General features: G+C 43.1%; 1 protein-coding gene across 4 annotated transcripts in view; it reads right to left on the bottom strand.

Moving 5' to 3' along the window:
* The window catches only part of MACROD2 (mono-ADP ribosylhydrolase 2), a 5,612,477-nt gene that overhangs the window by 4,184,405 nt on the left and 1,404,437 nt on the right, over positions 1-23,635 (bottom strand). For all 4 annotated transcript variants that reach the window (XM_069234098.1, XM_069234097.1, XM_069234096.1 and 1 more), the window contains exon 5: positions 15,166-15,282. In XM_069234098.1, the coding sequence (XP_069090199.1) occupies positions 15,166-15,282 (117 nt within the window). The remainder of the gene's footprint in view (positions 1-15,165; positions 15,283-23,635) is intronic.

Here is a 23,635-nt window from a genome sequence, read left to right on the forward strand (position 1 = left end):
GGAACTTGAACCTTATCAGGTTGAGCTCTTAGGCCCAGGGGGACCCTCAAGGGAAGAGCTGTGTAAGGGACAAGAAACCTGTCCCTCTCTTGAAGGCCTTAGGCAGCAAGCTGCTGAAGAGTCCAAAGGCAAGAAAAATGGAACACATAGGGTCTATTGGGAAGATGGGCTCCTGCACACTGAGGCCAGAGACCCCAAACCTGGTGCCACTAGGAGAGTGGTAGTGCCTCAGCTGTTCAGAGAGTTCATCCTAACATTGGCCCATGACATTCCCCTTGCTGGACATTTGGGACAAACCAAGACGTGGGAGAGGTTAGTCAACCACTTCTACTGGCCCAATATGTCCAACATGGTTAAGGAGTTTTGCCTCTCCTGCCCCACCTGTCAAGCCAGTGGTAAGACAGGTGGGCACCCAAAGGCCCCCCTCATTCCACTTCCCGTGGTGGGGGTGCCCTTTGAAAGAGTGGGTGTGGACATAGTTGGTCCACTGGAACCTCCCACAGCCTCAGGAAATATGTATATCCTGGTAGTAGTGGATCATGCTACCAGGTATCCTGAAGCTATTCCCCTTAGGTCGACTACTGCCCCTGCAGTAGCCAAGGCCCTCATTGGTATCTTTACCAGAGTGGGTTTCCCTAAGGAGGTGGTGTCTGACAGAGGTACCAACTTCATGTCAGCATACCTAAAGCACATGTGGAATGAGTGTGGAGTGACTTATAAATTCACTACACCTTACCATCCACAAACTAATGGCTTAGTTGAGAGATTCAACAAGACATTAAAAGGCATGATCATGGGGCTCCCAGAAAAACTCAAAAGGAGATGGGATGTCCTCCTGCCATGTCTGCTTTTCGCTTACAGGGAGGTACCACAGAAGGGAGTAGGGTTCTCACCCTTTGAACTTCTGTTTGGTCATCCTGTAAGGGGACCACTTGCCCTTGTTAAAGAAGGCTGGGAGAGACCTCTCCATGAGCCTAAACAGGACATAGTGGACTATGTACTTGGCCTTCGCTCTAGAATGGCAGAGTACATGGAAAAGGCAACCAAAAACCTTGAGGCCAGCCAACAGCTCCAGAAGTTTTGGTATGACCAAAAGGCTGCACTGGTTGAGTTCCAACCAGGGCAGAAAGTCTGGGTTCTGGAGCCTGTGGCTCCCAGGGCACTCCAGGACAAATGGAGTGGCCCTTACCCAGTACTAGAGAGGAAGAGTCAGGTCACCTACTTGGTGGACCTGGGCACAAGCAGGAGCCCCAAAAGGGTGATCCATGTAAACCGCCTTAAGCTCTTCCACGACAGGGCTGATGTCAATCTGTTGATGGTAACAGATGAGGATCAGGAGGCAGAGAGTGAACCTCTCCCTGATCTTCTGTCATCAGACCCAAAAGATGGTACAGTAGATGGAGTGATCTACTCAGACACCCTCTCTGGCCAACAGCAAGCTGATTGTAGGAGAGTCCTACAACAGTTTCCTGAACTCTTCTCCTTAACCCCTGGTCAGACACACCTGTGTACCCATGATGTGGACACAGGAGACAGCATGCCTGTCAAGAACAAAATCTTTAGACAGTCTGACCATGTTAAGGAAAGCATCAAGGTGGAAGTCCACAAGATGCTGGAATTGGGAGTCATTGAGCGCTCTGACAGCCCCTGGGCTAGCCCAGTGGTCTTAGTCCCCAAACCTCACACCACAGATGGAAAGAAAGAGATGAGGTTTTGTGTGGACTACAGAGGGCTCAATTCTGTCACCAAGACAGATGCTCATCCAATTCCAAGAGCTGATGAGCTCATTGATAAATTAGGTGCTGCCAAATTCCTAAGTACCTTTGACTTGACAGCAGGGTACTGGCAAATAAAAATGGCACCTGGAGCAAAAGAAAAGACAGCATTCTCCACACCTGATGGGCATTATCAGTTTACTGTTATGCCCTTTGGTTTAAAGAATGCCCCTGCCACCTTCCAAAGGTTGGTGAATCAAGTCCTTGCTGGCTTGGAGTCCTTTAGCACAGCTTATCTTGATGATATTGCTGTCTTTAGCTCCACCTGGCAGGATCACCTGGTCCACCTGAGGAAGGTTTTGAAGGCTCTGCAATCTGCAGGCCTCTCTATCAAGGCATCCAAATGCCAGATAGGGCAGGGAACTGTGGTTTACTTGGGACACCTTGTAGGTGGAGGCCAAGTTCAGCCACTCCAACCCAAGATCCAGACTATTCTGGACTGGGTAGCTCCAAAAACCCAGACTCAAGTCAGGGCATTCCTTGGCTTGACTGGGTACTACAGGAGGTTTGTGAAGGGATATGGATCCATTGTGACAGCCCTCACTGAGCTCACCTCCAAGAAAATGCCCAAGAAAGTGAACTGGACTGTGGACTGCCAACAGGCCTTTGACACCCTGAAACAGGCAATGTGCTCAGCACCAGTTCTCAAAGCTCCAGATTATTCTAAGCAGTTCATTGTGCAGCCTGATGCCTCTGAACATGGGATAGGGGCAGTTTTGTCCCAAACAAATGATGATGGCCTTGACCAGCCTGTTGCTTTCATTAGCAGGAGGTTACTCCCCAGGGAGCAGCGTTGGAGTGCCATTGAGAGGGAGGCCTTTGCTGTGGTCTGGTCCCTGAAGAAGCTGAGACCATACCTCTTTGGGACTCACTTCCTAGTTCAAACTGACCACAGACCTCTCAAATGGCTGATGCAAATGAAAGGTGAAAATCCTAAACTGTTGAGGTGGTCCATCTCCCTACAGGGAATGGACTTTATAGTGGAACACAGACCTGGGACTGCCCATGCCAATGCAGATGGCCTTTCCAGGTTCTTCCACTTAGAAAATGAAGACTCTCTTGGGAAAGGTTAGTCTCATCCTCTTTCGTTTGGGGGGGGGTTGTGTAAGGAAATGCCTCCTTGGCATGGTTGCCCCCTGACTTTTTGCCTTTGCTGATGCTATGTTTACAATTGAAAGTGTGCTGAGGCCTGCTAACCAGGCCCCAGCACCAGTGTTCTTTCCCTAACCTATACTTTTGTATCCACAATTGGCAGACCCTGGCATCCAGATAAGTCCCTTGTAACTGGTACTTCTAGTACCAAGGGCCCTGATGCCAAGGAAGGTCTCTAAGGGCTGCAGCATGTCTTATGCCACCCTGGAGACCTCTCACTCAGCACAGACACACTGCTTACCAGCTTGTGTGTGCTAGTGAGGACAAAACGAGTAAGTCGACATGGCACTCCCCTCAGGGTGCCATGCCAGCCTCTCACTGCCTATGCAGTATAGGTAAGACACCCCTCTAGCAGGCCTTACAGCCCTAAGGCAGGGTGCACTATACCATAGGTGAGGGTACCAGTGCATGAGCATGGTACCCCTACAGTGTCTAAACAAAACCTTAGACATTGTAAGTGCAGGGTAGCCATAAGAGTATATGGTCTGGGAGTCTGTCAAACACGAACTCCACAGCACCATAATGGCTACACTGAAAACTGGGAAGTTTGGTATCAAACTTCTCAGCACAATAAATGCACACTGATGCCAGTGTACATTTTATTGTAAAATACACCACAGAGGGCACCTTAGAGGTGCCCCCTGAAACTTAACCGACTATCTGTGTAGGCTGACTAGTTTTAGCAGCCTGCCACAAACCGAGACATGTTGCTGGCCCCATGGGGAGAGTGCCTTTGTCACTCTGAGGCCAGTAACAAAGCCTGCACTGGGTGGAGATGCTAACACCTCTCCCAGGCAGGAATTGTCACACCTGGCGGTGAGCCTCAAAGGCTCACCTCCTTTGTGCCAACCCAGCAGGACACTCCAGCTAGTGGAGTTGCCCGCCCCCTCCGGCCAGGCCCCACTTTTGGCGGCAAGGCCGGAGAAAATAATGAGAATAACAAGGAGGAGTCACTGGCCAGTCAGGACAGCCCCTAAGGTGTCCTGAGCTGAGGTGACTCTAACTTTTAGAAATCCTCCATCTTGCAGATGGAGGATTCCCCCAATAGGGTTAGGATTGTGACCCCCTCCCCTTGGGAGGAGGCACAAAGAGGGTGTACCCACCCTCAGGGCTAGTAGCCATTGGCTACTAACCCCCCCAGACCTAAACACGCCCTTAAATTTAGTATTTAAGGGCTACCCTGAACCCTAGAAAATTAGATTCCTGCAACTACAAGAAGAAGGACTGCCTAGCTGAAAACCCCTGCAGCGGAAGACCAGAAGACGACAACTGCCTTGGCTCCAGAAACTCACCGGCCTGTCTCCTGCCTTCCAAAGATCCTGCTCCAGCGACGCCTTCCAAAGGGACCAGCGACCTCGACATCCTCTGAGGACTGCCCCTGCTTCGAAAAGACAAGAAACTCCCGAGGACAGCGGACCTGCTCCAAGAAAAGCTGCAACTTTGTTTCCAGCAGCTTTAAAGAACCCTGCAAGCTCCCCGCAAGAAGCGTGAGACTTGCAACACTGCACCCGGCGACCCCGACTCGGCTGGTGGCGATCCAACACCTCAGGAGGGACCCCAGGACTACTCTGATACTGTGAGTACCAAAACCTGTCCCCCCTGAGCCCCCACAGCGCCGCCTGCAGAGGGAATCCCGAGGCTTCCCCTGACCGCGACTCTTTGAACCTAAAGTCCCGACGCCTGGGAGAGACCCTGCACCCGCAGCCCCCAGGACCTGAAGGACCGGACTTTCACTGGAGAAGTGACCCCCAGGAGTCCCTCTCCCTTGCCCAAGTGGAGGTTTCCCCGAGGAATCCCCCCCTTGCCTGCCTGCAGCGCTGAAGAGATCCCGAGATCTCTCATAGACTAACATTGCGAACCCGACGCTTGTTTCTACACTGCACCCGGCCGCCCCCGCGCCGCTGAGGGTGAAATTTCTGTGTGGACTCGTGTCCCCCCCGGTGCCCTACAAAACCCCCCTGGTCTGCCCTCCGAAGACGCGGGTACTTACCTGCAAGCAGACCGGAACCGGGGCACCCCCTTCTCTCCATTCTAGCCTATGTGTTTTGGGCACCACTTTGAACTCTGCACCTGACCGGCCCGGAGCTGCTGGTGTGGTGACTTTGGGGTTGCTCTGAACCCCCAACGGTGGGCTACCTTGGACCAAGAACTGAACCCTGTAAGTGTCTTACTTACCTGGTAAAACTAATCAAAACTTACCTCCCCTAGGAACTGTGAAAATTGCACTGTGTCCACTTTTAAAACAGCTATTTGTCAATAACGTGAAAAGTATACATGCAATTTTGATGATTTGAAGTTCCTAAAGTACTTACCTGCAATACCTTTCGAATGAGATATTATATGTAGAATTTGAACCTGTGGTTCTTAAAATAAACTAAGAAAAGATATTTTTCTATATAAAAACCTATTGGCTGGATTTGTCTCTGAGTGTGTGTACCTCATTTATTGTCTATGTGTATGTACAACAAATGCTTAACACTACTCCTTGGATAAGCCTACTGCTCGACCACACTACCACAAAATAGAGCATTAGTATTATCTATTTTTACCACTATTTTACCTCTAAGGGGAACCCTTGGACTCTGTGCATGCTATTCCTTACTTTGAAATAGCACATACAGAGCCAACTTCCTACAGAACGCAATGAGTATGTATAATGAATAAAGGATGGATCAATGCAGCTGTCGCCATAAAAACACAGACAGCGACTGACACCCCAGAGATCTGCATGAACCGTCATATTTTAAGGTCACGGATGATCCCAGCAGATATTATGACTCTATTCTTTTACAGGATGACAGGCATTAGCATTCCTGTTGTATCGCAGTTCTGCGGGAGAGGAGTGTGCTGCTTTACTCTTCAGAATATCAAAACTATGCACTTCAGGATATTTTAAGGCACAATGTAAAGCAATCACTCTCAAACACCTTCGTAAGTAGAATAATCAAGTTTATTTAAGGGGCAAGTTCTCAGCTAGCAAAACTAAACCACACTAATATATATATATATACATCAGGAGAATAACATGAGAATAATGATAAAGATATAAGCACTCTATGAATAATTGCAAGAGTAAGTGCATATAATACGAGCACACACAATATACCTCAATGCTCAATAGCATGAAAATGACTGTAAGAGTAAGTGCATATTACGCGCGCACACACAATATACTTCAATGCTCAATAGCATGAAAATGACTGCAAGAATAAGTACACATTACGCGCGCACACACAATACACTTAATAAATTGAAAAGCTTCACCGAAAAGAGCGTCTGCATCCCTCCGCCGTACACAAAGCTGGGGAACCCAAATCAGCTGACACAGGGAGCCTCTGTTCGGGACAATCAGTCCTCCTGGCGTTGCGTCCAACCCAGGAGAGAGTTCCTAAACCAGCCCATCTAGGCCCCCAACTTTTATAGTATTTACTAACGCCCAGGAGTCTTTTCTAGAAAAAGACCCCCTCCTTTACAAATTGTGCAATCGGCGGTACCTTGTTCACCCTTCGAGACGTCTCCTCAGAACGGGCCAAGTTCCCAGGAGAGGACTCCAAGGTGAAGCTTGCATTCCTCCTTGTGTACAGGCGCATCCCCCTGTTGTTCTAACTGATAGCTCGTGGAATGTAAATAGCGCCCTTCGTACCAGGCAGATGGAGCGAAGTTGAGCAGAAAAACACCCCACCCTTCAGCTTGCCGAAGCTTGTGGAAAAACACAGAACAGTGCCCTACGCACCGAACCAGACTCGACAAAATGGAGTCGTGAACCAAAATGGAAGCGAAGGCCAATGAAAGCAGAGGCCAATGGTCCACACTCTGCACCACTGTTTACCTTGCACGTAGTGCTGCCGCATGCACGTAGTGTATGTAGCAATACAAGGAGGCACAACAGTGATGTCACACTGTCATGCTTTTTGTACCAACAAATACAGAACGACCCATCAACATTTAAGGACACCTGTGGTTCCTTGCGCATATGGAGCTTATGCATGGGAAGTTTACTGTTGGTTTTGGAAGCACCTCAAATGTTACTGGCTTGCATATGAAAAGAATGAAAACTATAATTAATTTGTCAAAGTAACTTTATTTCGGCAAGTGCCACAAAAGCAATAAATAAACTACATACAACTCTACAATACATCACCCTATCACCATTAAAAAAATTACATTTTAGAAGCATGGTCAACATTCATAGTTACAAAAGACAATTATTCCATTATTCTAAAAACCCTAAAATAACTTTTAGATTCTCAAAATGCAGTTAATGGTCATATTAAACTGATAGCTATATATGAAACTAAAAAATGAGTTTAAAACCTCAGTTCACATTACAGCATCAGCAACACCTCCTTTAGGCCCATATGAGACCCCAAAATTTCCCAATTGCACAGGGAAGGGATTTGGATCTGATCTTTCTATCCTTAAGGCTACCTGATGATTTAGAGTGCCCACTGCCTACACACTGGTTCAATCCAAAAGGAGAGGAATTTCGCACAAGCAGAACACGCGGAGAGCACATGGAGGATAGTCCCTTTTTGACCATCACAGAACAGGCAGGCTCCCCAACTGAGCCTTTCCACTCTGCAGTAAACACTTTTACTGGGAGTGTGCCGACTCTAAACTGCTGGTATAGTTTCCTGTCAGACAGGGCAGTAATCAAATCCCAATACTGCTCTAACGCATATGTGGTCTTAAAGTCTACAAAATCTCCAGTCAATGTAGTATCCCCGCCCTACGCCCCTCTCTCTGCAGGGTATATGCCCAATAATGTTTTTTTTAACATACTCTTCAATGGAATTTTATTTACCTCTGGGTGGATCCAGGGTCACCAAAGCCAAGCTCCTTCAGTAGTTGCTTGATAGAGTACAGCCAAGGAACTTTGAAGCTTTATCCATCTTAATGACCTCATCAAGATCAGCAGCATAATGCGTCAATTCCAGAGTAACCCAAACCCAACGCCAGTAAAGAAGAGGGAGCAGAGGTGCTTTAAGTGATACCCTTTTCAGACCCAGATCCATAAATAAGGGACACAGTGGGGTACTAGTTGTAAGTGAATCCAGTTCTCTTACAAACTTATTCTCAAAGCCCCAGACCTCCACGCCATACAAGGCTGCACCTAGAGCTTCAGCTGTGTGCATTTTTAAAGCTGGCGCAACAGGCCTAGTATGGGAGGCACGATGCTCTTTTAAAATTAAATCAGCTCTTGCTTTATTGTTCCAATGTTTTCAAAATGTGGATCCCCTGATAGATTAGATTAAAGTTTAATACCCAAATATCCAAATGAGTCAACCTGCTTCAAAAATTCACTCCCCATCGCCAAACTTCCCTTAAATTTCTTGCGATGGCTACTTATAAGTCCCTAACCAATTTAAAGAAGCCCTACCTTCAGTCTGGGTGGTGGGGATACTCTTGGCACTGCTGTGGTTCTCAAGTTTTATTGCCTATGAGCTAGAAATAGCTTGTAATTGTGTGACTCAGTTCACTGGACTGGACTGGTTTGTATTGTCCTGTTCACCTTTTACATTTTTATGGTGGTTTTGCTTAAGTCTTATTTTAATTCTTATTTGAAAATACATCAGGCCTTCAATTATATTGTATTTGAGAATGATGAGGTAATGCTGACCAGGGTCGGTTTCAGCACTGATGGCATCTGGTGCAACAATTTCTATTGGGGCTCCCACCCAGTGATCTCCTGCTCCATGGATTCCCTCACTACCACCCTCCAGCGGTGACCTTCATTTCTCCAGAGGACCTCTCATATTTATTTATTTATTCTATAGCACAGCTCGACCCACGGTAGGGTGTCAGGGTGCTTGACATCACACACATATATTACATAGAGACAATCACAGAAGTGTGTAAATTAATGTGTGGGAAATATAACATAACAAAATGGGGGCTATGAGTAGTAAAAGCCATGTCATTCTTAGAGGTAGGCATCGTATGTGAAGAGTGGTTGGTCTAGTAAAACACAAAATTCAGGATTTAAAACTTAACAGAGCAGTTGGGATTGTTGACACTAATACAAATGTATGTTCTTATCCAAAGACCTTTTTAACACCCCTAGAAAAACAACAGATTTCGAAAAAACAAACCTTGCCTTACTTATCTTACAATTTGCATTAAGCTCTTTGCTGCAGGTTCACAACTCACTGTGCTATGCTAGAAAGATTGTAGCTTGTAAAATGGCAAGTAACAAAATGATCTGTGTGACAAATCCAGCAATACATTGAGCTATCTGCATAAAATACAAATCTGCATGTTACATGGCACATTAACACTCCGTACTTTAATAAGAGTCAAAACTTTGACTGGACAAAAAGTCGATCTCTCCAGAAAATACATTAACCACTAGAGTTGTCTTGTAGTTAATATTAACACCTGAAAATTGCTGGGCACTCCAGGATCTCTGCAGGCTGTGCTGATCTCGTATGTGATTCCTGGCCTGTCTTGTTTTGCCTCCCCTCATGTTAGAATGAAAATGGTGCCTCGAAGCAATAGGGCCTCCAAGCCTGGAGCCCAGCACGGTGGCACTAGTCGTACCACCCTCAACCCAGCACTGATGCCAAGGCATAAGCCAATTACTATTTTGCTTCTTATGTCTGATTTGGAGCCATCATCCCAGCCAATCCCAAAACTATCTATCAGTATTTGGTACTATCTACAATGTATTTAATTGGAGACAAAATCAACGCCCTACACTGGCCATGGAGCCTAGACCATCTCTGCAAAGAAAAATTCTAAGCACCACCAAAAAGGCCTTGAAGCCAGTGGTTGAGTCCTTAGGAGTTTGAGTTTTTATATACACCATGGCTGTTTATACACTTCTGCACATTACTAAGGTTTCCACTAGATCATCTGGATGCCCAAAATGTGTAGGGTGTGGATCAGTTTTTGAACAATGGGCAGCTATGATGGTTTCTGTTCAAAAAATGTAATTAAGGAAAGTATAGCATATACCAAGTACAGTATAGTGATAAGTATACTTGTTTTTTTTGTATTCGTCTTGATTGAAGAGTTAATGATTAAAATGGACACTGAGACCTTTTATATTAAAATGCATCAGGAAGAGGCACTCGGAGATCTTTATACTACTTTTGGGGCATTGCCCAAGACTAGTACCAGTCTCTACTTACCTAACAATCATGTCTTAGCTTTGTTGTGAAAAGAAATAGTTTTCTCTTTAAAGGTGCTGTTTCTATGGAGAAAATTTTCTTAAATTAAAAAACGGAAACACCAACAAAAATCATTTTCTAATGAAGAAAAGCATGTGACATGACAATCATACCATGTCTGGCTACCCTGGCTGCGGCACAGCTTGAACATAAATGGATCAGAAGTGATATAAATGACTCTACAATATAATTTGTAACAGTAATCTATATTCACAAATTAAATTGTGGAAGAGATATTTGAACAACTTGATGAAGAGCTTGCATGGCAATGTAACTGATGAGGACAGCCAGCACACACAGATTATTTCTAGTACCTCAGATCTAAAATTCCTCAATTCATTATCAAAATAAATCATAGTCAACACAATACGGCATGACAATTTTCTATATGAGCATTTTTTGTGTTTACGCTGCAATTTTTCTGAGAAACAGAAATATTTTGTGAAATTGGACATGCTTTGAGCTAAACTGATGGAGAGATGCTGCGAAGACAGACTGGTCATTCAAGCCTGCGAAAGAGCTTGGTTTTCAACACAGCTCCAGAATCCACTTTCAAAAGGAAAATGTATCTACATTTTTGCATTACAACAATGTGTCATAATGAAAATGAGAAGCAAGTCAATTAATTTACGAAATTACCCATCCACTTAGACTGGGTACCATATAAGCAATTCTGAGGATTAAATAAAACCATTAGCTTTTCAGGCCAGAACCTGTGGCCCAAAACCTGAATCAGCATGGAAAATGCAAGGCCTTTCTATTTTATAATTTGCATTTTTGCGCTAGACATCTTACTTTTTCTATGACTACCAGGTTGTTGTCTATGTCAAAGTTCTCCAGTCTGCCCTCAAGCGCAATTCATGCCAACTAAACATTAAAAGTCTTTACGCACATCTTCCACCAAGTGGTACTGTTCACTTGCATGAAATTTGCAGTGCTGTAAGCCGCATCCATTCAAGTTATGTTTAAAAGCTGGCTTGTTACTAACAACTCTGTTGAACACAGATGTATCTAACTAGTTACCCTTGCACACGTCGAGACACCTGATTAAGGACTGGTCAAAAACCTGAGAATACTCTTACGCATTACTATGTCTCTTGGGTCTTTGAAGTCTGAAGAAGGTTGCACTTGCTAAAGTTACTATTGACAGCATTGGTAAGCCTTATTTGATACATTTGGAAAACTTGTTTTATCCAGCTACATATGTATTATGAAACGGCCTCCTTTCCATCATGTAGGGGTCATGAAGAACCCCTTTAATTTCATACATTGATTGCCACCTCAGTTGCTTTGAGGGCAGCCAGTGCTTTTCAGGTAAGCTTTTTTGCCACAGTAAGAGACCTTTCTGATCAAATTTCCCTCCACTACAGAGATTCTGAACATTTCTATTACAAAGATGTATAAACTAAATTGGTTAACAAATTGCAGCATCTGAAAGAAAGTCAGATTTGTGTTATGGACACAGACTGTAAATTGACTACGGTGATCATTCCATACTCCCTATTTGCAGTATGCTAATTTTGTAACACTGACTAGCCATTTTTATCTAATTTTCCTCCACCAAGCTGATCATGTGGTTGATCGTAGATTTGGATGCCTTCATATTCTAAAGAAATTTTTGATGGCTCATTGTAAACAGGTACAATATGGACATATTGCTATTTCACACTTTGTATATGCACAGTTAGTTTATACCACTAAGAAGAGTGATTTGTGTTCTCAAAACATTAGAAAATATTTTGAGAGTGCTATCTTCCCATTTTAGGTTTGCTTTGTGAGATTACTTCAAATTCTCCTCTAATTCCCTGCTATGTCTTATGCCAGCTTGAGAACTGTGAGAATCTCCCATCTCTCCTACGTTTTCCCCTTTGTCTCAATATTCATCACTATACTATTGAGTTTCCTGGTGTTTTTCTCATGAACCCGTACATGGATTTTACATGTTTGTGGTTCTTTTGACTTTCAAAGAAAACTATAATTCTGATTATGAACCTCTTTGCATAAGTGGCTTGTACATATGGATCTGTTTAGAAAAATACGTGGACTGGAAGACATCTACATAATTATATTCCAAGGGTCATAAAATGTACAGCTGTAGAATAATTTTCTGTCTTCTGGAACCAAGTACTTAGACACTCGCATCATGGCATCCACCAGCAATCTAGCAGCGTTATTACTTGATGGAAAGAATATCAAATTGTTTAAATCAACTTTAACAAAGCATTATTTTGTAATATGCATACATTTCTATATCTGCTAATGTTCTCCAACTATGTTCTTCTCCTATTATGTACTTAAAATGTAAAAGGTACATCTTGAATACATTACTGTGATTGATGTCTCTACATACATGCTCATTCTGCTCACACCTCCTTTTCCCATTGGAATCAGATGATCTATTTGCAGTCAGAATGAGCTCACACTGGTAAACATGTAAACAATTCTTGAACATTATTTAGTAAAAGGGCCCCCTTGTTGTTTTAAATAGCAAACAGCACAGGCATGAGAATACAGACTGGCTCCACGTTCGCCTCATCTCGAATGTGAAACAAATTTCTAAATAATGTGTGAGGTTCTGTTAAGACCATATATTCCATTGACAAGAGGAGGAGATAGGTATTTGAGGTTGACACAAATATAAATATTCCGGCTCACCGAATTAGACACATTATCAATCAAGGGTTGAAAGAAGTTTGAGGAGTGATTAAGGTATCTCAAATGGATTTCACTCAATAAATAAGTCTTAATATTAGGGAATACCTTTTTTAAATATATGTTAAGACATTTATCCATGAAGGACCTTGTCTGAAATAAAAATTTAAGCAAGAAACAGAAGATCTTAGTGAGTGGTTACAGGGGGAAAATGGTGCTCCAAAATAGGGGATACATACAAATATGTGACATAATAATTTAGGTTACATGACCAGACATGTAAACAATTTATGGGTAACCGCAGGCAAGGTAAGAACTGGAAACAAAAAAGGATGTAAAAGTAAGTCACACAGACATGACATCAGCAAAGATTTAAGCCCTGCAGGACAGATCTTTTGGTGTAATAGCAGGGAAGGCCTTAGCAACACACTGACACTAGTACTTGGATTTGTTAATAATGGGGCTTTTACATGATATTTCAAAATGCTGGAGGAAACAGTTACTGTCCCCCCTCCATCCATCTCCCATCTTCAAGTAAAGTGGCAGGAAGATGGAGGGCGCAACAGTATCCGAATGAGATCCTTTTAGCACCATGTACTTCATTCTGCTTATCTGTGTCTGGGGCTGGTGCAGGGCAGAGGAGTGAGATGGGGGGCGTTAAGGAGGATGGCTGTTAAAGAGGAGGGGGAGTGGCAGGGCTGAAACAGAAGTGACAGGGAAAAGTTGTGAAGCACATGCCTCAAGGGGAAGGTCAAGCTGGAGGAGGACTGCTAGGAGGGTGGGGAAGAGAGCTGGAGACGAGTGACAGGTGGAGAGACCAAGTGGACCACTGCTGAGGGATAGGTTTGGGGGCAAATACAGAAAGTGGTGGAGGGAGAAGGTGGATGAGCATGGGGGCCAGGAGAATGACCGCCAAAGGAGGCAGAGGCGCTCACATGTCTGCGGTGTCTTGGTCCACAGAAGTCTCTTCTTCTACCTCCAAGAAGCTTGAAGTGACACCACAGGCCACACAGTGTAGGAGAGCGAAGGTTAGAACACCCCATCCCCTGCCCACCCTCATTTTACAGACCCAGAGGCAGTGCAGGGTCTGTAAAAGTAAGGTAAAAGGTTTGCATTTGTTGGATTTTGGAAAGGCTTTTGTAAAAACGGCAGTATTTTTTTTTACCAAAGGACCAATTTTTCAACTTTTTTTTTTTTAAATCACAAAATCGTAAAATCCTAGACGGTCTGAAATAAAGCGGCAGACTGCACCTGTAACGTCATATCCAGGCTCCGCTTGAAAAGAGTTTATTAGCTTTTTACTTACAAAACGGAACCCAACAAAATAAAACTAAAAACATGCAGCTCTAAGTACAGAAAAAAAAGTTCGACGGTATGGTAGAGCGTTGAACGGAAAAGAAATAGACATTTGTTTCGGAATATCGGAAAATTGTTTTATAATGCATCACAAAGAAAAAACATCTCCTGGAACACGTTCGATAATATTGCTCCCCTACGAAGTACTAAGGATTCGTAGTAGCAATTGTTTGAAAAGAAAATCCATTCTACTGTTGCACGCTGCATATTATGTTTTCTGCTTCAAAAACACTTTTATCAATCAATGATCCGAAAATGAACAAAACATGAAACATTACGTTCTGTTCAACCATTCTTGCCAACGACACATATGCAGCGTTCCACTGAAACTCAATAACACCAATTAGACACAAAAATGCATCTCCCCTCCCCACGATCACGTGGGGAAACTTTTTTCTTTCGGCACAAAATAATTCCAACGAATAATTGTAGGGCGCTGCAGGCCTGAAAGGCACCCTCCTCCTCAGCCACCGCCTGAGACGCTATCTCATCTTTTTAGCACCGCCCTTCATAGACCTCAAGTGCTGCACCAATCACAGAACACCGGCAGCAAATTACCGACAGCAAATGAGAACGCGTGTAGAAACAGGCACCACATGGGTGACAAATCACGACCCGTCCCACTTATTTTGTAAGAAGCATCCTTTTCTGCTATTGCAATGCACTGGAAACCTTTTAGCAAATCTATTCTGAGAGAGCAGACGCATTCCAGGCCCTACAACTGCATTCCCCTGCCTTTCACTGAGAGCCCAAGAGTGACAGATGCCTTCACAGTAATTGGCAATCAGCCTATCCCCAGCAGCTGAAAACACAATACATCACTTTCATCTCCCTTTGGTCTGAATTCATCCACTATCCCGAAATCTGCATGGAAAATACAGAAAAGCAGGGCATCCCCCCGACAACTGTTTCCAAGGCTCTTGCCAGTCACAGAGGACATATTGTTCATTAGGATCTAGCACGTTTTTATTACAAATCAACAGTCACGTGATGCCAGGCCAACAAAAACACAACAATGCTACATTTGAGTTCTGAGAATAAAAATGACATTCACTCACATTTTGCTGGCAGGTCGTAGCCGCACGTGATTTTGGCTTCTCCTGTCTCACAGCCGCCGAGGCTGCGACATTCGGCGAGCAGACAGGGCCCCGCAGCTCTGTGTATACAGCCGTCCACTACAAAGAAACACAATGAGTGCGAGCCATCAGTGCATAATTATATTTTTGGTACGTATGCTTTCAAAAATTACAAAACATGCATGACACACAAATAGCCTGATTCGCAAAAGTTTTTGCACGCTTAAGCTACACTTAGGAGACCCCAAAAATCGATTTCAAAAGTCAATTCTGTGTATTAAATGATGGGACACAGGCTGGAGGAGTTTTTCTTTCATCAATTGCACTTGAACATTTGTCAGCATGGAGGCTTTTTCTGAACTCTTAAGTGCCAGAGCGGAAAAGTGGGCATGGCCACGGGACAAAGGGATGGCCCAGCAAAATACTAAAGAGGCTCTAAGTTTGTCGAGACTCACAATCGAGTGTCAGTTTAGAAACTCATGGAAGCTAGCTCTATGACCGGCAGGAATAAGTGCCATTCCATGGAGGGCTAGGAAGGGGGAGCGCCCCTCACAGAGACCAAACAGGATCCCACTACAGCCAATAAACCTCTGACCCTTGCCTAAGAAGTAATGACCTGGCTGCATACTCCTGGTTCACTGAACCCTCTCAGTTATACATACACAGCACCCAAACAATGAAATGGTAGCGTGATGTCACTATGGTCAATCCCTAGGGCCGACATCCCGAGTGGCTAGAGAAACGGGCTGGGAGATCACCAGCCTCAACTGCTACAGCTGCCGGGGATGCCAGCTTCTAGGGAAGCAGGAAGGTCTGGCCCATTACATCTTGGACTCTGAAACTCCACTAAAATGAGGACTTACCAAGGAAATCTGTAATGCTGGGCTAGATCCCCAGGTAAGTCTTCATTTTAATCCAGACTGTCACCCAGAGATTTTGGCTCCTTGCGGCTGTTAAAATCTCTGGATGAAAGCGAACAGATCTACAGTGTTTCCCTAAATCAGATAATTCTGATGGGTCTGGTAAGTGCTGTTAGAGACTCCATCAAAATTAAAGGGCAAGTTGTGCTGAGCACCTAGACATTATATAAACAGAGATACCCCTACTATAAGAGGCATATTATACTGTATATCAGTACAATAGAATTCTGGTTAGTGGTTTTTGCTGCATTTGTGACCCCAGCATTGCAAATGAACCAAGATACTTTAACAAGAGTAACCTTGGCAACCAAACGGTGGTATCCGTGGTTATACACAAAATATTATTACATTTAAATGTAATCCAGTAAATGTTGTGTCATGGCACCAGGAGTTAATTACACCAACAATCTCCCTGCTATACCATTCCACTGTTATTCTGATTAATACCGATCCTGCTGATGACTTCACAATCAGGAAGTGTAACCTAAGGGGCATCATTTCTTTAAATCTATTCTCACAATTGTTTTTTCTGTATGTAAGAGCATTACTGACCCTTACATACTCAACTGTAATATGAAACTGTTTGTGGGGGTTTGGTTGTTGTATACTATAATGTCTTTGTCTCTCTTGCTTAATTTTGTATGTCTATTCTGAGATATCTACGAGGCCCAATGCCTAAATTTTAAATAGTTCCCTTTTTTAGATGTATTTCATATATATCATGTTGAAATGGGCAATTAACTGATAATAATTGAAAATAATTTGTGTAATAAATTTACTGTTTATAACACTCTGATAATTCCTATTTTTATGCAACGGGTGCATCCTTAGTTTCTTCTTAAGCTTTTTATAATTCATATATAAGGGAGGTTTAATTCTTGATCTATTTTCTCTGGGAGATATTTAATTGCCTGCTGTTAAGGTTACCATGCAGGTGCTGCAATGAGGAAAAAAATATATTTATGTCAGATCTGTGTCTGCTTAACTAATTCCTTCTTTTCTCTTAGGGTTCACTGGATAAAACATTGTGTGTACACCTGGCAGTACATAATCTCAACACATTCATTATTATTTTAGTGGCTCCATAAAGGCACATGGTCTCTGACTACACACGTTCTCTTAGGTGCCCTCTGCCCACCTCAGCCTCAGGCACCTGTTCAGGCTTCTATAGGAAAACCACAAGGCCTTGGTCAACCTACTGTGCTTTCCTTTATGGAACCTAAGACCTGGCTTTTGGAGCCAATGGAGCAACCCAAATGGACCATCATTGTGAAATACCAAAGCCTTCTGCCTGTCACCAGGAAGAGTTGCACAATGTAGGCATCCTCCATCGAGGTATCCATTTTCTGCCTCCTTCAAGAGCTGCAGCAGATCAGCCTATGTTGCCCACTTGGAACCTGAGTTGGGATAACTAGAATTCCCTGAATTGTGTAAGGCATATCACCTTGGAAATGAGGAAAAGTCAATATTTGAAGGAGGTAACATTTCAACAGTACCCACATGTTTGTTGTTACATCAGTGGCCATGAGGTTGCTTCTGCGCTATATATATATATATATTTATTATATATATATTTCAGTAACACTTTTCCAACAAGAGGATATACGCACTCAGGATTCCTCAGGAAAACCAAGAATTTATTCAACCATCACCAATGCAAGTGACGCTGTTGTATAGCTATTTAGCCATATTTCAGACATGTTAATTTAGCAAACTAGGCCTGTTGTTGTGTACTTTAGCCCAGTTACATTTTATTCAGCTTTGCTTTATTTTTCTAGCAATAGCCACATTTGTGGTGTTGTTTTATTTCTCTCTGTCTAATTCTTCTTTCGCCTAGGAAAGCAATACATTCTCAGTAGGACATTTATTTCACTTTGTGCTTTCTTCAAGACTACAGTAAGATATGGTTGCCGGCAAAGTGGTATGCTGTGTCTCCAACATTCACAGAAACACACACACTCATACGTGGGGCGATTTCTTGGAATTTTGACTGTCAAAACTCCTTTGTCCCATACATGTTCGTGGGCGATTCCTGCCAGATGACCACGACTGCATGCTGATTGCCTCACTACAGCTTACTTGCTTAGACTGCTGAATCCCTGATCTACTTGGGGACGGTGTCTTTCTAGACTACAGGCTTCCTTACTCCGGTATGATGCTTTCTCAGAGAAAACCTGAAGGGCGGATTAGGCTTATTATGCTGTGCTCAAACATAGTGTAGGTTGGAGAAATAAATAAATATAAATATATATATCACCCTTAGTGACAGTATATTGGAACTGTTTTTGTGTTTCACACTCCTTGTCACCCTTTTGCTTTGAGTGTGTTTTAGCATCCCAGTTATTGCAATACATGCCATTTTATCTAAAATGCAGTTACTTCCATAAACCCTTATTGAACTATATTCTGCCTCTGTTGTCTTTACTAGTGTGAGACTAATGTAACTGAGAGAAAAGGACGAGATCTGATTGACCACGATTCCCCTGAGGAGTCTTCCTTGTCATGCACCCGGTTGCCACAATCATCCCTGCTCTTGAGTGGAGATGAGGCACTGCTAGTTAGCCGGAAAACCCGGATTAGGCCGACAGGTGTCACATGGTGTGGAATTGTACTTAGTACCCCACAATCTATGCGATTCTGCCACCAAATCCAGTAGCCTCATTAGTATAGTGAGAACCTTCGCGACTACACGTTTCAGCAAAAGGCAGCGCTACTAAGCAGTATATATATATATATATATATATATATATATATATATATATATATATATATATAAATCACACACACACTACTGAGCATATTTGCCAAACTAATGATAAGTAGCTTTTTGTTGAAAATGATGGCCAGTGTTCTGCGGCACACATGGTAAGCACACTTTGGTAATGAGGAGTACCATTCTGTGGCATTTTTGGGCACATAAGCACTACACTTTAATACATGAATGCTGTGACAGTGAAAGGCAATACTTGCAAGTGTTTTAATGGAATTCATTGGTATGTATTAAGAGTAACTGAAAGACACCATTCAGTGACACTTATGAGCAGTGATCTGTGCCAGATTAACCAATGTCTGAGATTGTGGAGACATATATGCTGCCTAGATAACTCATTTTCTCCTTCTTAGGGCATATTGCATGATGGTCGCATGACAGTTTCTGACAACTTTATAAATGGGATAAAGTTCCCCCGGCTGTGCATTAAAAGGATCCTGCAAATCACCAAGGAGTACCACTACCATATGATGTCGGGGAACAAGGCCAAAAGCACAGATTTGTTTTAAGGACATGGAGGTCAAAGGTGACTTGCAGTATCCCTTAAAGGCACAGCACACTATTTTATGGCTTATTATCTACAGTCATACAGGCACTCTTAATAGACACCGCTTAAATCCTTGCGGTCTTGTTCTTTCATGTGAAATAGATGCTATGTTTGCAGACATAAAGAATAGAATTAAAAACGGTAGTGGAACATTTAACACACCAAAATAATGCTTGTATTTTGCTGCCAGAAGACATCAGAACCGGTATCATGTAAATCAGATTCATAATATGCTGAAGAGTAGAATGTGTAGAAACATGCAGAAATTCTATCATTCCTGTAATGAATTACAGCATGTAAAAAGGAGCTCTGGTTTTGTTAAACTGCAGCTGTATGTATTTTCTGTGAGCTGCCTTTCACCCTTGCTGCTGGCTGTGACAGGAGGCAGTGTGACATCACAACTCAACTTTAATAGGTTCTAAATCATTTCTTTATGACATGTGACTGGAGATGTCATAACTGAACTGTAATAGGGAAAGCGAGAAGGGATTTTTTACATCGAGTGCTGACTCCCATGCATTCTGTAACCGAACACATTTCCAATTGCACGGCAGGCTGCTTACAAAATGTGTGACAAGTGTGTGACAAGCAGCCTGACTATAGTAACTGTACATGGTTGACAACGTCTCTAATGCTGTAAGTATCCAACAGAGTAGCGTGTTACTCATCCACAAAGTGTTTACCACCTTGTCGGGGTTGTAAGCATAATATAAATGGCAATACAATGATGTAAACTAATATACAGCGACGGCTCCCCCTTTATGACGGAGGAGCGTTGTTCCACTGCTGGAGCCAGGAGATGAATCTATGTAAAATAAAATGATAATAAAGCAATTAATAAAACTTCTTTATTATCCTGTAATTTTAAGTGATGGAGCCAGAGTTGAGTCTTGAGGGCATGGCCATCCCTCTTCAGCAGCAGGAGGAATGGGGGCACAGGGCACTTCAAGTGTGTATGTAGGTGTGGTCGACTGCCCTAGGATGGTCAAACCGACATGCGCACTTAGGCATCTCTTGGTTGCTGAATTGAGAACAGCAGGCACAGGCTCCCACTCCCTGTTGGAGCATAAAACCAGCCCGCTCTGTCCAATCCCGGTGCTACTCTCATGCTGGGTAATGTCAGCATGAGAGCAGCATCTGGATTAGCACAGGTAAGTCTGGGACCCTGTGCATTGGGAGTTGGAGTGTGAGAACACTGAGGTGGCCTGAGGCTGGTAAGTTTTCTTTTTTTATTATTATTATTGTCCCACAAGCTGCCCCACCACTTCTCCCTGCTATCAGCTGCCCCTGCAAATATAAATGGTTTTCCAAAGATATTCGTTACAAACAGCAGCACATGCCCAGTCCACTGTCCATATGTACAGAGAAAATATAGAAGGGGGTAATAGATATGGCAGGTGGGGGTCAGGATATGTTTCCACCTAAAGTGTATTTCTATTTAAAAACTGTCGGAACTAGCTTTGGTAGAAGGTCACAGGTGACTCCATGTCATCAAGCATGTTTTTTTTTCAGCCCTAGGCTTTCCTTTAACAAACAAGTGCATAAATAAGGGAATTGTAGTTTAGCTAATTTTCACTGGACCAATTGGACTCACACACATATAGACACTGATTTATAAAAGCAAAGCCCAGAACTGATGAGTAGAATCATCTGTTAATCTCAATTGGATGGATCAATTTTCTTACTAAATTCAGTCTGAGGTTCCCTGCTCAGACCCACTCGAGGAACTGAATAAGTCCCGGCATGGAGGATGTCCCATTTTAGTGTGTACAGTGGCTCTACAAGGAGTGCTGCCAGACGGTTAATGTCGGGTGCATATTAACAGTTTATTCATTAATTAGAAACTCCAGGACTGCTGTTGTCGCCGCACATTAAGCAAGAGCGGTTGCCTTGCAACCAGATCATATCACTGACAAGCGCTGACACGGAACAGCAAACAAGTTCAGTCCCACCTTGTTATTTTTAATTCTAACAGTAGAATGATATAAAAATGCACAATTATGTACAGTCAGCTGGCACACAAACACATCAACAGACAAATGCTGTCTGCATGATTTGAACGAGCAAGAGGCAAGCCCGATTACCTGGTCGACTAGGCAAAATGTAATCTTGCCTGTTTGCATGTGGCAACAGCACACAGCAAGTGCACGTTTCAGATGGCTAAGTGAAAGCACAGCCAGATTGTGGTTATGATTATAGAAGACAAAGGCATAATGGAACAGTCCGTCTGTTACTTTATTGCTAAATATTTAATTTTCTTAAGTTTTAATTGCTTTTCCCAATTAGTTTTGCATTTGTGACAGATGACTTCACCATAAAACATCAATCTTTTCGTGCATGCGCAGGTTCGCGGGCTAAACCTCCTGAGATTCTCATGTCCTGTTGTGTTATGTTATCTTTGAACAATTCAAAGCACTCAGCATAAATGCTTCCTTCCAGCACTAAATACCACCCTGATGTGTTAACATTGCTCTTGGTCATACATGACTCTGCAATTTCTTCTGGAAACACTAATTTTACTCAGAGTTAATCACAATTAGGAGGACCATATTAAGGTCAGGCAAAGCAATAGATATGCACATTCACTGTTGTACTTGAAACGTGCCCCGACGTTCATGCCACGTGCCTGATGGTTAGCGTGATGTCTACCAAACAAAAAGCCTGAAAGCAGATACCCACATAGGATCAGAGCCGAGACCTTTCAAAAGGAGTCTCACATTTCCAACATTGAGGACACTAAAGGAATGTCAGCCCCTGAGAGTGGTTCAAGAGGCTTCAATAGGTGTCAAATAGTCATGCCAACTGTCACAACCAGCCGTGTCTTCTGCACCAAGAGCCATTTGCATTCTGGGACTTGCAGTTATTTTTTATTTCAGTGGATAGTTATTAACGCTGTCCTACACCAAACAAATTTGAAAGAGTGATGAAAATAATAGGAGACATCATCTAAGCAATAGACAAGCACATATGTATTAAAAACATACAATATGTCTGCCTAGCCAGTGGCTGACTTTACTACGAGTTACGGCTTGCGGCCCTTTCACAAGAACCACATCAACACAAAGTTTTTCCCTTCACTGTCAGGGAGTACTGTCAGTATGTGCTTTTTTGATACCAACATTTCTGCCCTTAGCCATCATTTGTGTTTAGGTTGATGAGGGCCTGGCAGTTTCCCCAAAAAAACAAAATTTTGTAAATACCATGATAAAGTAAAACAAGCATTACAAACAGTCTGGCAGACAACGCCAGACCTATTGGCATTGCCAACGCTTCTTTAGCCATGACACCCAACTAACAGGTGCTCACAAGCACTACTTACCAAAAAAACTTACTACTTCCCTTCAAGCCCATTCCTATCATCGTATCCCTACTCTGAACTCTACTAAACACACAAAAATCAAGAGCACAAACCCAGCACAAATAATGCACAAAAATACTAGCCTATTAATCTCCAGTCTTGGGTTCCAGAGTAGCATGCTACTCAATGCAAAGTGCTTCAACACCTCATCAGAAGTAGCAAAATACATAAATACCACTTACTATTACACTATATTTCCATGCAACTCGCATCTTTTACTAATCTAAATTATAGGATTCATTTACAACTTTGATGCGTATCTAAATTACTTATGATATTGCTAGCCCATTGTTTTTTTTTTCGATTTTCTCCAAAATTCATTTAATCCTATTACAATCAGGAACATTCATCAAATTTCTTCACTTTTGCCGTTTTCTCATCCTGTGCAAGCCTCTACTCCATCAAATATTTCCAGCTTTAAATTAATAGAAATTACTGATATACAGATGTGGCCTTACATTATTAGTTTTGGTCTCACTAGCATACAGCATTTAAGCTGCCTGTTTTTGAAACCCTGCCGTGAACAATACTAATACTTACGTTGGGCTTTGTTACAATTGGTCCCTCTTCGCAGGGCCCCTGCTTGCGCACATCCCACGCATACACAGAATCGGACCAGGAAGACAGGAGGTCTCTTATATCGCTCCTAAAGCAATGAACAAACTCCCACTCAACATATCAGAGCCTCAGTCTCCTCTCTTCTTGAATTCCGCAGAAGACCTGGCTTTTCAAATAACCAACCTACCCTATGTAGGGCTAGGCACACACAGCTGCTCAGTGCAAGGATACCCTCGCAGGTGATAGTGTACTTTACTAATACATATAACATTGGTTAGTTTTCTTGTCACTCTTGCTTG

Source organism: Pleurodeles waltl, chromosome 5 (genome assembly GCF_031143425.1).
Source record: "Pleurodeles waltl isolate 20211129_DDA chromosome 5, aPleWal1.hap1.20221129, whole genome shotgun sequence".
NCBI lineage: Eukaryota > Metazoa > Chordata > Amphibia > Caudata > Salamandridae > Pleurodeles > Pleurodeles waltl.